General features: G+C 38.7%; 1 protein-coding gene across 8 annotated transcripts in view; it reads left to right on the forward strand.

The window, feature by feature from the left end:
* The window catches only part of PHACTR2 (phosphatase and actin regulator 2), a 255,603-nt gene that overhangs the window by 234,045 nt on the left and 8,007 nt on the right, over window positions 1–13,551 (forward strand). For 2 of the 8 annotated variants that reach the window (XM_081827427.1, XM_081827431.1), the window contains exons 12-13: window positions 5,156–5,232; window positions 5,374–6,729. In XM_081827427.1, coding sequence (XP_081683553.1) covers window positions 5,156–5,232; window positions 5,374–5,485 — 189 coding nt within the window. In that variant the 3' untranslated portion in view covers window positions 5,486–6,729. Of the gene's footprint in view, window positions 1–5,155; window positions 5,237–5,373; window positions 6,732–10,199; window positions 10,297–13,551 lie in introns of those variants that run through there. The other 6 variants (XM_081827429.1, XM_081827432.1, XR_014147366.1 and 3 more) reach the window with 5 other exon arrangements.

Here is a 13,551-nt window from a genome sequence, read left to right on the forward strand (position 1 = left end):
TCTGAGCCCCAGAGCGCAGCCAGAATCCCTCCCTCCTCACATCTGAGGCTCAGATATTTGTACCCTATGACATTGTCTCTCCCATTTCTCCTGACACTTGTGAAAGTCTAAAGGACAGCATTTTTAGAACTGGAATTATATTGTAAAATTTTTTTTCCTCAAAAAAAATTAAGAATAATTTCTTTTAGCTTAAAAAAATGTACACTTTAAAGATAGAAGATAGAAAAAAATGCAACAATTTAAAATGCCGTTAATATAAGTACATTGTGCATATACAAGTGTCTCATGTTTGTTGGTAAAAATCAGAATATTCAAAAATATAAAAAGAACAATGAATGCATATTAATGCATTAATGCATATTATTGTGTATTATTTAATGCATGTAAATGTATATTAATGCACATTAATGCATATTATTTTCTACCTAACGCTGAAAAAAGTAAAGTTACTTGTTTTCTCTAGAAGTTAAAAAAGGAGTATAGTGAAATGTTACTTATTGCCCAGAGATATTAAAACTATTAATGGTCTTAGTGTATTTTTTTATTTTAGTATGAAAATAATATATGCTAATCATCATTATTATAACAAACATTTCTGGATTTCTGTTGCTTTTTACTGTAAAACACTTCGTAATGCATAATGATCAGGTTAAAGATAATGTATTTTATTCAATGAGTGTATATTTTATTCTATAAGTAATATATTTTATACCAATTAAGTATAAAAATCTGTAATTTAACTTTCAGGTTAAAAAAGAGTTTTACTTTTTATAACTTTTGAACTGTATATCCCATTTAAAGAAAAAAAAATATTGGAACTAAGTATTTCCACCTCTGCTCTCAAAATAAACACTGAACTTCCTGCCTCCTAAAGGCACCATCCCTTCTTTCTCTTTTCTTAGTACTAAGTCTTAGCCCCACTAAGATACTACTTTGCATTTAAAAAAATCTTTGCAATTCAAGTATAAAGAGAAGAAATCAGGAGGCAGTCAATAACCAGTCAATGCCCATGCTATGAAAACACTGTAGGGAATCTCATAAATCTGGCAGTCTTATTAAATTGCTCAAATTAGGAAAGAGAAATGGTGGGAGAAATGCCTTATTAATTGTGAATTTTTTTGTCTCCCCCCCATTAATTGTGAATTTGATTGAGCTTAATTCACCTTTGAGATACCATTTTTAATTTTAGAATATATGTGTTTGAGTAGAGCACTAGAAACAGATACATAAACAGTAAGATAGAGCATCTGTCTATATCTGTGCTGAAGTAGATAAATGAGCCCTAAGATGATGGGACAGGCAGAGCCAAAGAAGGCCATCAACTTGGCCTGAAGACCGAGGCTCACCTGGTAGTTGCCATCTCCCAGGGTAGGCTCTGGAAGCTCCATCCATGGTGGAGATGGGAGGGCAGGCTTTGGAGCTGGACACCTAAAGGTTTGATTCCTGACTTGGCCACTTGGAAGATGTTTGACTTTGGCAAGTCATTTAAGTCCAGTTTCCTCACTAGGAGAGCCAATTATATCCATCTTGGGAATTAGGTAGTGTATCCATAAAGTTCCAGCTCATTAATAAATGGTAGCACTTATCAGTGTTACATTCATGGGCAGGCTTAATAATCTAAGCTTTGTTCCCCATTGGTGACATTTTCACTATACAGTGAAGCCTCAGTTTACAATCTAGTCTAAAATTATCTAGTGAAAGATAATTGAAAATTCAGATGATACATGGATTTGTCCAAGAAGTTACTCAGTAATTACTTATTAATATATTAAGAACTGTCTTACATACTGGGGACATAAAGATGAACATACTACCCTTCCAGGAATGCACTGTCTAAACAGGTTGCAGGAAAGACAGATTTGAATTCTATGCAGAGACATTCTTGGCCTGTTCCTGGTTGTCCTGCAGCAAAGAAGAGTACACTTACATACTCATGGCATAGAGCTTGATGAGTAGTCATGAAGTTCCCTCCAGGGGCGCCTGGGTGGCTCAGTCGGTTAAGTGTCTCCCTTAGGCTCAGTTCATGATCTCCGGGTCCTGGGATCAAGCCCCGCGTCAGGCTCCCTGCTCAGTGGGGAGTCTGTTTCTCCCTCTTTCTCTGCCCTTCCCCCCAACCCCTGCTGCTCGTGCTCTCTCTCAAAAAAATAAAATCTTAAAAAAATTCCCTCCTTGTTCCATATCAGATTTTTATCAAAGAAATAAGCAAAAAACATCAAATGAGGGGAACTCTAGTTAATCTTGGCCTCACAGCTCATGTTATTTGAGAAGGCAGCAGGGTCCATATTTTCAACAAATCACCTATTGCTTCTGGCCAGGGTGATCCCTGAGCTGACTGGAAGAGATTAAGCAGACCTTCTGACACCAGTTATCACTAGTCAATTTTAAACTTCGTTTCAGTCATTTTTCTTTCCTCTTTCCTCTCTATTATTCTCATGGTACCAAAAAATGCTGTATATTTGGTCTCAGGGGATTTGTTTTATTTAAATCTTAGAAATACCTGGTTTCTGGGGCACCTGGGTGACTCAGTCGCTTAAGCATCCAACTCTCGGTTTTGGCTTAGGTCATGATCTCAGGGTCATGAGATTGAGCCCTGAGTTCGGCTCCACACATTGGAGAATCTGCTTGAGATTCTCCCTCTGCCCCTCCTCCCACTCACACATGCTTGTGTGTGCTCGCTCTCTCTCAAATAAATAACTCTTAAAAAAAAAGAAAAGAAAGAAATACCTGGTGTCTGCTCAGTGACTACCCTGTGTTGGTCCAGCTCAGCACCATTTAGGCTCCAACCAATCTCACCACAGCAGCCTAGCTCTCTCTATCCCATATCTTTCTAAAGAATCAGTCCCATTTACATTTATGGGAAGAGTCCTTAGGCCTAAACTCTGGTCTCATTTGCATAGAAGGGAGTTAAGATTATTGTACCTGTATTTTCTGAACATGAAGGGTCTTTAATTACTCTTTTCCTCTCAGGAAACCTCTTTATTTATTTTTTTTAAAGGTTTTTTATTTATTTATTAGAGAGCAGAGCTTTCGAGAGAGAACATGAGGGGGGGAGGGGCAGAGGGAGAGGGAGAAGCAGACTCCCCGCTGAGTGGGGAGCTGGACATGAGGTTCCATCTCACGACCCTGGGATCATGACCTGAGTCTAATAGGCGCTTAACAGACTGAGCCACCCAGGTACCCCAGGAAACCTTCTCTTTAAATAGTAAGAGGACGCAACTCTTTGGAATAAAATTGTGGTAGTTTTGCAGTGAATTTTTAAAAGGAGTATTGCATTTCTTTAATTACCTGTAGTCACATCTTAATAATATGTATTTTCAGACAGCCAGTCCCTATAATTTCACATCGCATTCATTGCTTATAACTGACTCATTATTCCTAATTACAAACCAGCACACACAACCTGGAGATCTGAGGCAATTATCTGGATAGCTTAGGCCCTGAAGCTCATTTCAGTGGAAATACTGTGGGACTTGAAGTAAGAAGGCCTATGTATATGAGCTCCATCTTTGTCCCTAACACCCATTTGATGTCTAGCAAGTGACTTGATCTCTCAAGGCCTCCATTTTATCATTTGTAAGGTGATAGGTGTTTGGGTTATCAACTCCTTAGTGAGTTAACCATCTTACTTTGCTCGCCACTTCCAAGTTGGCTCCTTCATAGTCACATCTGTGCCTTGTTGCTCTTTGGCCTCTCTCTCCATCCCCATGGCCTCTCCTCCTCCCAGGCCTCTTCCTGTACCTTGGCTTTCTCACAGTGTGGTTTCCTGAGGGTAGTCACATTTTTTACATGGCGGCTGACTTCCAGGAAGAAGGAAACAAAAGATGCCAAGCCACTTAAGGGCTGCATCCCAGACTGGCACAACCTCACCTCTGCTGTGTTCTGTTTTTTAAAACAGTGGCAGGACTCATGCAGATCCAAGGCTGGAGAGAGAGAGTCCACCTCTTGATGAGGGAGTGACAGAGTCACGTTGCAGATGAACATCTGGGATATGCCCAAAAATCTTGAACTGACTTTCTCAGGAAAAATGCATGTATATATGGTCATAAATGAATTGTCAATGTTACTAATGTAAGGGATGTGTAGCACCCAGTTTACCATTAAAAATAAACTATACCATACTCTTTTTTTGCAGATTCTATATCTCAATTGATTCTAAAAGAATGCTTCCATTGACTTTTGCAGACTCCTAGATTGGTAGCCAACCTACTATTGAGAATAAGGACTTTGCCTTTATTTGTCTTTGAGTCTCCTTCAGTGACATTCTCTTCTTGTACACAGTATACTCTATAAATAACAATGAAAGATGGGGCACCTGGGTGGCTCAATCGTTGGGCATCTGCCTTGGGCTCAGGTCATGATCCCAGGGTTCTGGGATCGAGCCCCGCATCGGGCTCCCTGCTCAGCGGGAAGCCTGCTTCTCCCTCTCCCACTCCCCCTGCTTGTGTTCCCTCTCTCGCTGTGTCTCTGTCAGGTAAGTAAATAAAATCTTTAAAAAAAAAAAAAAGAACAATGAAAGAATTGTTGGTCACAATCGTAACTGATCATCATAACATCATAACATCTCAGTTTTTCAAGCTGAGGGACAGAAGCATCTCTTCAGACCCCAACATCTACATGACATGGGTGATATGTTTGTTACGTGGTAATAGTCATCACATTGAATTAACACATTTTCTTTGAATGGCTTTAAGTGCTGTGCTGAAATTTTTCATTCTGACTGTCTGAACTTTAAATATTAAAGAATAAATAAGCAGCTGCCTTCTCAGTAGTTCCATGGCACCTAGTCAAAGCCATGTTGCGGTGGGTGGTATGAACTGTAGAACTTTCATAGGAAAATGACATTGTTTCTCAGAAAGTCTCATGACCTCAACTATCCTTGTGGTCACCAAGGGTGGGGGATGCATGTGACTCAGACCAGGCCCCAGGATGAGTTTAGCAAAGGCCTTCTTCCTCTCCTCCTCATCATGACACGTGAAGGAAATCTTCCCTGGTTTTAGTATGATCTTACATTTATCTTACCTTTACCTAGTAGAAATTAGGAATCTCTTTTGGCAAGACATTTTTTAAAAGAATGTCTGCTTTGTTGATGCTGTATATGCTGAGGAATTACATGACCTAAGTAACATTTCTGTTTATCTATTTTTTTCCTATGCAGGCAGCTATAAGGAAAGAACTAAATGAATTTAAAAGCACAGAAATGGAAGTTCATGAAGAGAGTCGACAGTTTACAAGGTAGGTGGGCAAGATGCAGTTCGGCATATTTTGTTATGTGTACTTTACCACAGTTAAAAAAATTTTTTTTAAAACAGATGAGCATAACACCATCTAATGAACATTTCTAAAATTAAGTGTTTTTTTTTTTTCCTTTCACAGAAGTCTGAATCATTCCAAAGGGCTATGTTCTGGTTTCTTTCTTAGTCTTATTTTCTGGGCCAGGAGACAAGGATTAGAATCATTTATTCTGCTCTTGAAGAGACTCAGTTGAAGTTTTATGCCCAGAACAGATGCTGGTGAGAGCCACTATGAGCACCTGTGTGTCTGCTTTGGGCTCACAGTAGACATAACTTAGAGAAGATAACTCAATTTTCAGAAGACCTAACTTAGACTAGGAATCTAATTTTTACTGCTGCTGTGGAAGGCTACAGTAATCCTACCCTTTTTCCTCCCAGTACCCTTGGGGTTCAGTTTATTCTTCTGCTAAAACCAGAAGAGACCTGTGTGATCATGTAGTCTGACCACCACCCTCCCCCTCACAGGTGTTCTGTTTATTTCTCTCTAACGGGTTTATGTGCTTTGCTTTTTTATAACATGTATGTTCCTAAAAATTTGCATGCCAGTTAAATCTTGAAATACTGAATTGTTAAAAAACATACCGGGACAGATGATTACATGAAGAAGACCACAGTAGGTCTTTCTGGAAAGCAAACACTGATTCCCTAGGCTCAAAACAGCCTCTGCAAGACAGGCATACATTATAGTGCTACTCTCTCTGCAGTGGTTCCTGTTGGTGGTGGTGGTCCATGCTGAGAGCATGTCCTGTGATAAAGGAAGTAATGCTATAACTTCATAATTTAATAGCAAATCCCTCCGCTAACATTGGTAGGGACCTCCTTGCTCCAAAGCTTTTGCTCCTATGATAATGTCTGGTTTGCAGAAGAAATTCCCCTTTCTTCTAGGGGAGTTGTATTTGTTTTGGTTCTTCCTATATCGTGTTTATTTGTAAATGCATTCAGGGCTTTTAGCCATCTGGATGTATAGGATTTTTCTCTGCTTGAGGGCTGCATCCTATCCTGATCGACTCTTGGACCAGTCACATGCCCAGATCAAGCCAGACCTATTGTCCCCTCCTTTTCTCCCTTCCACTTGTGGGGTCAGGGAAAGTTCATGCTGATATTTGACACCTGTGGTCATACGTCTCCAGTAAAGTTGATCAAAATAAGGTGGCTGAATATTTACGGTGACATCGAGTTGGCCGGGACCTCTGGGTAACTGGAAAGATAGCATACACGTGTTTGTGCCTTTGAGTCCTGACCCCTGAGATATAGTGACTGTGCTCAACCTACTCTTTATCATTCAGGATCGTTTGACTTCTGCATAGTTTTTCTAGAAATCATAGTATCTGATTACCTAATTATCATTTGATAACATTATATGAAGACTAAACTAAAATAGAAAATAATCAAATTTTTAAAATGCATTTCTATGGAAATTCCCAGCTTATGGAAAATAAACATTTATACTGAAAGAGGTTCTTTCTCTTCTGTTATTTGCTATGAACAAGGAAAAAAAAAAGGTTGCAAGGAGAGTAAAGGTCATTTATTTTTTGCATCTATATTTGTTATGGGCACAAACAATATATTCTAATTAAGCATTCAAACAGTACAAAAATCCATCAAATAAAAATGAAAACTCTCTTCACTCCCTCCTTCCTCAACTTCATTCCTATTCTCACAGCTAATCACTGGTAAAAGTTTGGTGTAGATCCTTCTAGACATTTTTCTGTGTATTTGCAAACATGTAGGTGTATATATATGATCTACATCTATGTGCATATATGCCTTTATGTCCTCCCTCTGAGTCACACATAAAACAGCATCTAGAAGATCTTTCCATATTAGTGTATATCTCTCATTTGAATGACTTTATGACATTTTGTAGATAATGTACCATAAGTTATTGAACAATTATTCTATTGATGGATGTTATGGAATTTTCAGTGTTTCATTAGTAAAACAATGACTTGACTTTCTTTATAAATATATCTTTGTGGGGGCACTTGGGTGGCTCAGTTGGTTAAGCGTCTGCCTTCAGCTCAGGTCATGATCCCAGCGTCCTGGGATCGAGCCCCACATCGGGCTCCCTGCTCGGCGGGAAGCCTGCTTCTCCCTCTGCCTGCCGTTCCCCCTGCTTGTGCTCTCTCTCTCTGTCAAATAAATAAATAAAATCTTTTTTAAAAATATCATTTATATATATATATATAGCTTTGTGCACACATGCCAGTATTTCTGTACTAGTAACATGAGTGGATTTGCCAGGTCACTGGATATATATATTTTTTACATTTTGAAAGATGCTATTCTAAAACTTGTAGTTTATGAGCATGCCTGGTGTATCACCCTCATCAGCACTGGTGGGGCAGGATGGTGGTGGTGGTGGTGGTGAGGGGTCTATAGTATAAAGAATAAACATTGATTTCTGTAAGGTTGAGCATCTTTACATATCTTTATTGACCATTTATTTTTAATTTTTGATTTACTTTGACCTGTTTTCTTTTGGTTGTCTTTTTCATATGGATTAGTAAAAACTCCTTAGATATCGTGGATATTGGCTCTTTATTACATATGTCACCATACTTTTCCTCAATTTTTTCTTAACGTTTTAACTTTTTTTTATGGTCTTTTGTTTAAAGTTTTGCACATTTAAATGTGTCTGTATTGTTACATTTACTTCATTGTTTTGTGTCTTATGGAGGAAGACCAAGATTATAAATCTGTCATCTTCGGTTTTTATATATGCTTTTTTTTCTAACACTTAGATCTTGTATCCATTGGGCATTTTATTTGTGTGGGTGATTTAAGAGAGTAAACTAACTTTACTTTGTTCTAAATCAGTAGTTAGGATGAATGGATAAAGAAGATGTGGCATATGTATACAATGGAATATTACTCAGCCATCAAAAAGAATGAAATCTTGCCATTTGCAATCACATGGATGGAGCTAGAGTGTACTATGCTAAGCAAAACAAGTCAGTTAGAGAAAGACAAATACCATGTGATTTCACTCATATGTGGAATTTAAGAAACAAAACAGATGAACATAGGGGAAGGGGAGAAAAGAGAGAGGGAGGCAAAACTTAAGACTCTTAACTGTAGAGAACCAACTGAGAGTTGATGGAAGGAGGTGGGTGGGGGATCGGCTAGATGGGGGATGGGCATCAAGGAGGGCACATGTTATGATGAGCGAGTGATGAATCACTAAATTCTACTCCTGGAACCAATATTACACTACATGTTAACTAACTAGAACTTAAATAAAAACTTGAAACAAAAATAAATAAATAAGTCAGTAGTCAGTTGCCCCAGTTACTTCCCCCTTGATATGAAATTCTTCTCATATACACATGGATTAGTTCCTGGATTCTTTATTATGCTCTAGTGATCTGTTGCCTATCTTTGCACTGTGTCACCCTGTTTAATTAGAATAGATTTGTAGGGGCGCCTGGGTGGCTCAGCCGGTTAAGCATCTGCCTTCAGCTCAGATCATGATCCCAGGGTCCTGGGATCGAGTCCCACGTTGGGCTCCCTGCTCTGCGGGGAGCCTGCTTCTCCCTCTCCCTCTGCCTGCTGCTCCCCCCTGCTTGTACTCTATCTCTCTGTCAAAAAAAAAAAAAAAAAAAAAAATTTGTAGTGTGTTTTTGTATCTGATAGGGTATTTTTTCACCTTCAAAATTCCATTGGCTGTTTTTTCTGTATTTACTCATCTACAGAAATTTAGAGTATACTTGTTGTATACTATAAAAGCCTGTTGATATCTTTATTGTTTAAGTAAATATTAATAGATGTAAATAGGGATGAGCTGCATTTCAAGAGAAAATTATAGGCTTTTTTTTTTTTTTGTAACAAGGGTAAGCTTTAAAAGTTTTTCCAAAAAATATATTGATTGACACTCTCTAAAATGTCTATCCAGATAAGGAAAAATTAAATATTCATGTCACTAAGATAAATATGCCTTGCTTAAGTACTCTTTAAAACCTGGCAGCAAAGCCAATGTCTGCTGCTATTTTTCCATTAATTTGTATTACATCATTAGAGTTTCATTCCAATAGAGAGATCTTTTGGCTCTAAGACTTACAAAAATCGTGCTTACGATTTTCAAATTGTTTTCAGTATTTCTTTTAAGAGGATAAAGGTTTGGTAAACACTGCTGAGTATAATCAAAATAATACCAAAATATGATAATGTTTTACATTTAGAAAATTGCTTATGGAGAAGATAGTGTTGCTCTTAGCACCAGCCACCCTTGGAGGGAACATACAGGCTGTGGATCATTACCTAACCCTTTAAATGCAATCTAGATAGAGAGCAGCTCACTTATTAGCTCTTCTTATTAGTGCCAGACATTATCTCCTTATATCAAGTAAACCTGCCATTCAAAACCTAAATCTATTAACTCCCTGTGGGATTTAGAGTGGTTAATAGAAAGGCAGCCCTGCGCCCTCTGCCCAGGCACCTCTTTATCCAGAGATTATCTTCCACACAGTGATGTATCAGTCAACACCAGAAGGATCCATTCCCATATAGATCTTCCCTTGAGTCTGTATCTCTGGAGAGATTCACAAAAAGCTGATAACATTGGTTGCCTCTGGGGAGGAGAACTGGTGGGTAGGGGCAGGCATGAGAAGGCTTTCCACTCTGAATTTTTGAAATACAAGAATTTATTACCAAAAACAAATATTTAAAAGAAAAATAAAGGATCCATTCCCTGAGTTCTCGTTCTGTAAATGAGGATCCCATCCTGGTAGCTTTTCTTGAATAATGTGCCAGGACTAAAATTAATTGTGACATTCTTGTTATTGGTGTACCCAGAAAACACCTCTGAAACCTCCATCATGGAATACATTCTGTGACATGTTTGATCTGCCCCACAGTAAAGAATTATAGTGATCCACCCTTTCATCTAATTGCCCTGGTTTCTCCCAGTATCTTTTAGATAGCTGTCTGGCATTGCAGTACATTCTGGGGCCATGTAACAAGAGGACTAGTGGTGCCTATGAGACTTCATCCTGTGGCCTGAGAGGTACCAAGCTCTAATCTCGGCTTCTTAGAACACTCACTGCTCATCTGGCCACATCCTGTGTTTTCTGCCACCAACAGCTGCCCACCCAGCCCACTGTTCAAAGCCCAAAAGACCATTTGAAGGGCAATGTATTATTTAATAGGATTATTGCATTCTGGAAGGAGACCACCATGGCAAAATAAAGCCACTCCTTTTCATAGTAAAGGGCATTTCTACAGTTTAAAATGATTCTCTAAATTATGAAGACAAATTGTATGAAAGGTCAAATTTTACTTAAAAACTAAATTTTATTTACTTATTTATTTATTTATTTATTTATTTATTTATTTATTTTTAAAGATTTTATTTGTTTATTTAACAGAGAGAGAGAGCACAAGCAGGGGGAGCGGCAGGCAGAGGGAGAGGGAGAAGCAGGCTCCCCACAGAGCAGGGAGCCCGATGCGGGGCTTGATCCCAGGACCCCGGGATCATGACCTGAGCTGAAGACAGACCCTTAACTGACCGAGCCACCCAGGCACCCCTTAAAAACTAAATTTTAAAATGTTTTAGCTGAGTGGTAAGATTATGGGTCATTGTAATCTTCAGGATATTCTCTGTTTTCCAGAATTTTTTTAAGTGTCCACATGGGTTAGATTTATAATCAAGAGAGAATATTACTTTTATAAAAGTAAACTTTGAATTTGTAAATAAGAATATTTTTAGAGTGTGCAGTGTACTACTTTCATGTTTATAATTTTATTAGGTTATTAATTATTTACTTGTTATATTAAGCAAAGAATCATTAAATTGATGCTCTTAGACTCAAAGTGAGTCTCAAGAGATCACTGGCATATTGTTAGGTGGAAAAACCAGGATACTGATAAAGCTACAAATAGCAATGGTATGTTTTATCTAAAATTCAGATGCACAGAAAAAAATTGGAAAATAACATTCAAAAGCTCTTAACAGTTTCTTATAGAATGGCGTTATTGTTTTTGGGGTTTTTTCCTCTACTCCAACTTTTTTAATGTGGTTGAGATATGTGTGTGGATGTGTGTATTTAAAGTAATTATCTCGTTCTGTACCATCTTGAGTGATTACTGTCCTATGTAGATTTACAGTGAAACTGCTTTTCAGCTTCTAGATATGCTTATGAAAATGTGACATGGGGGGCACCTGGGTGGCTCAGTAGGTTAAGCCTCTGCCTTTGGCTCTGGTCAAGATCCCAGGCTCTCTGCTCAGCGGGGAGCCTGCTTCTCCCTTTCCCTCTGCCCCTCCCCCACCCCATGTTCCTGCTCTCTCTTTCTCTCTCTCTGCTAAATAAATAAAATCTTTTAAAAAAATGTGACATGGCAGGAATTACATGTGGGACCTCAATGAAAAATAAGGGGTGCTCCACAGAGGAATGAGAAGGCTTCTTCTGCAAGGCTGCTCTCTTCCATGGGTGCTCCATGTACCTGGACAGAAACTTGAAAAAGTTGCAAAATGCTGCTTTAACCACCAGCGTTGAAAGCATATGGCTCAGTATTTGGAATCATAAAAGCCTGGGCACCTTGTGGTCTGGCTTCTCAGGTAAAACTAGGAGCCTGGTTTAGGAGAACCTGCTCATTTAACGTGTATATGCCTTGATGATAAAACCCTTTCAAATAAAGGAGAAATGAATTATTCAGGATTTCTGTATCTATCAAACAGGGAAGTATAAGAAAGTAACATTTTACATTTGTGAGTAATTTTCCATGTTCTATTATCTGAATGATTTTACAGGAAGGTGAGTATGTTTTTATATGGTAATTTGTGGAGGAATCATCTTTATGGAAAACAATAATCTTTACCTGAATTCCATGACTTGAAAATAGCTCCGCCCCCATTCACTTCCTCTCAACAGTATGAAAATAAAAAAGATGTATTCCAGTTTTAATAAGAAGAAGAAAATATAGGTAACTTCAAATTTGAGTCTCGGGAGAGTTCCAAAAAAAAGTGGATGAAAAGTTTCAGTATCCTTGGGGCACAATAAATCTATTTATTGCTCTGTTTATTGCTCCATCAACTGGAAGCCTGAAGCCAAACTGTCATTCTGTCGGGCTAACTTCTCAGGAGGTAAAGCTGAACTTCTCATATTTCAAAATGAATGCAAACCATTGAGTAGTAACAAATGTAAGAACAATTTGCATTTTCAGTACCTCTGAGCTGAATTTGAAGAAAAGATGCCTAATTTAAACAGGATATAAATGTCTTTTTGTGATTGGATAGTGCAAGAAAATATATGAGGTGGCTTTTTGGTTTATTTTTGGTTTATTTTTTTGTTGTTGTTTATTTGTTTTCTAAACCAGGTCTGGCAGTCCATATGAAGAGAGGGTTACATTTCTGACCCCCTGGCTTTGTCAGCATATTGTTGCAATCACACTCTTGGTTGGTCATCTTCTTCTCTTAGCCAGCCCTAGGAGCTGTGCCGAAGGCCTGTGATCCTCCACACATCCAGATGTGGAATTCATTCTCTAATGGGATCCGTGGGCAAATAGTGCCTACAGGAAAAACAAAAAACTTTATAGTGTCTGGCGAATTTTGGGAAATTAAAAGCAGGACACTTTCCAGGAAAATGCTGGGCTTTAGAAAGTGTTAAATCTCTTCCGTTCCATTGACTACTCACTTTTCGCTGCTCAGCTCACTTATTAACTTAACTTCTTCATCTCATAAACATTATTGGTGTGAAGACCAAACCTGTCATGTCTTGTTTCCCCATGCTTGTCCTCTGAATCCAGAGCCAAATGAAGATCAGGTCATTGTGGAATGTTTGCTGTACAGAACCCAGCAAATTAGGAGAGGGCTAAAATAATTGCTAAATTGGGTGAATTTGTATTTAATTCCTAGAAAAGCTGAACCTAACAAAGAGGGGTCTTTGATAGCTCAGGGTGGGAAGACCCTGCAGGTGCAGTATATTTGTCTGTATTGTCAGGGTCCCCGGAGCTCCTGCTTCCTTTGTGTGGCATGTGCTTGTGTGTCCTGCATGGAGAGAAGTGATACTGCTCATTGCAACCACAAGGACATCACTGGACTTGCTTTTCTAGTAATTGCAAAAAGTTTGTGCTGAGCCCATTCTCATCTAGTTCCCTTTGTGACAAAAGTGAGAAAACTATAGCTATCAAAGTATAGCCTAGGGGGCTCCTGGGTGGCTCAGTCAGTTAAGCATCCGACTCTTGATTTCAGGTCAGGTCATGAACTCCCCACATCAGGCTGGATGGAGCCCCACGTCGGGCTCCGCGCTCAGCGCAGAGTATG

Source organism: Leptonychotes weddellii, chromosome 8 (assembly GCF_054177405.1).
Source record: "Leptonychotes weddellii isolate Sample4059 chromosome 8, ASM5417740v2, whole genome shotgun sequence".
NCBI lineage: Eukaryota > Metazoa > Chordata > Mammalia > Carnivora > Phocidae > Leptonychotes > Leptonychotes weddellii.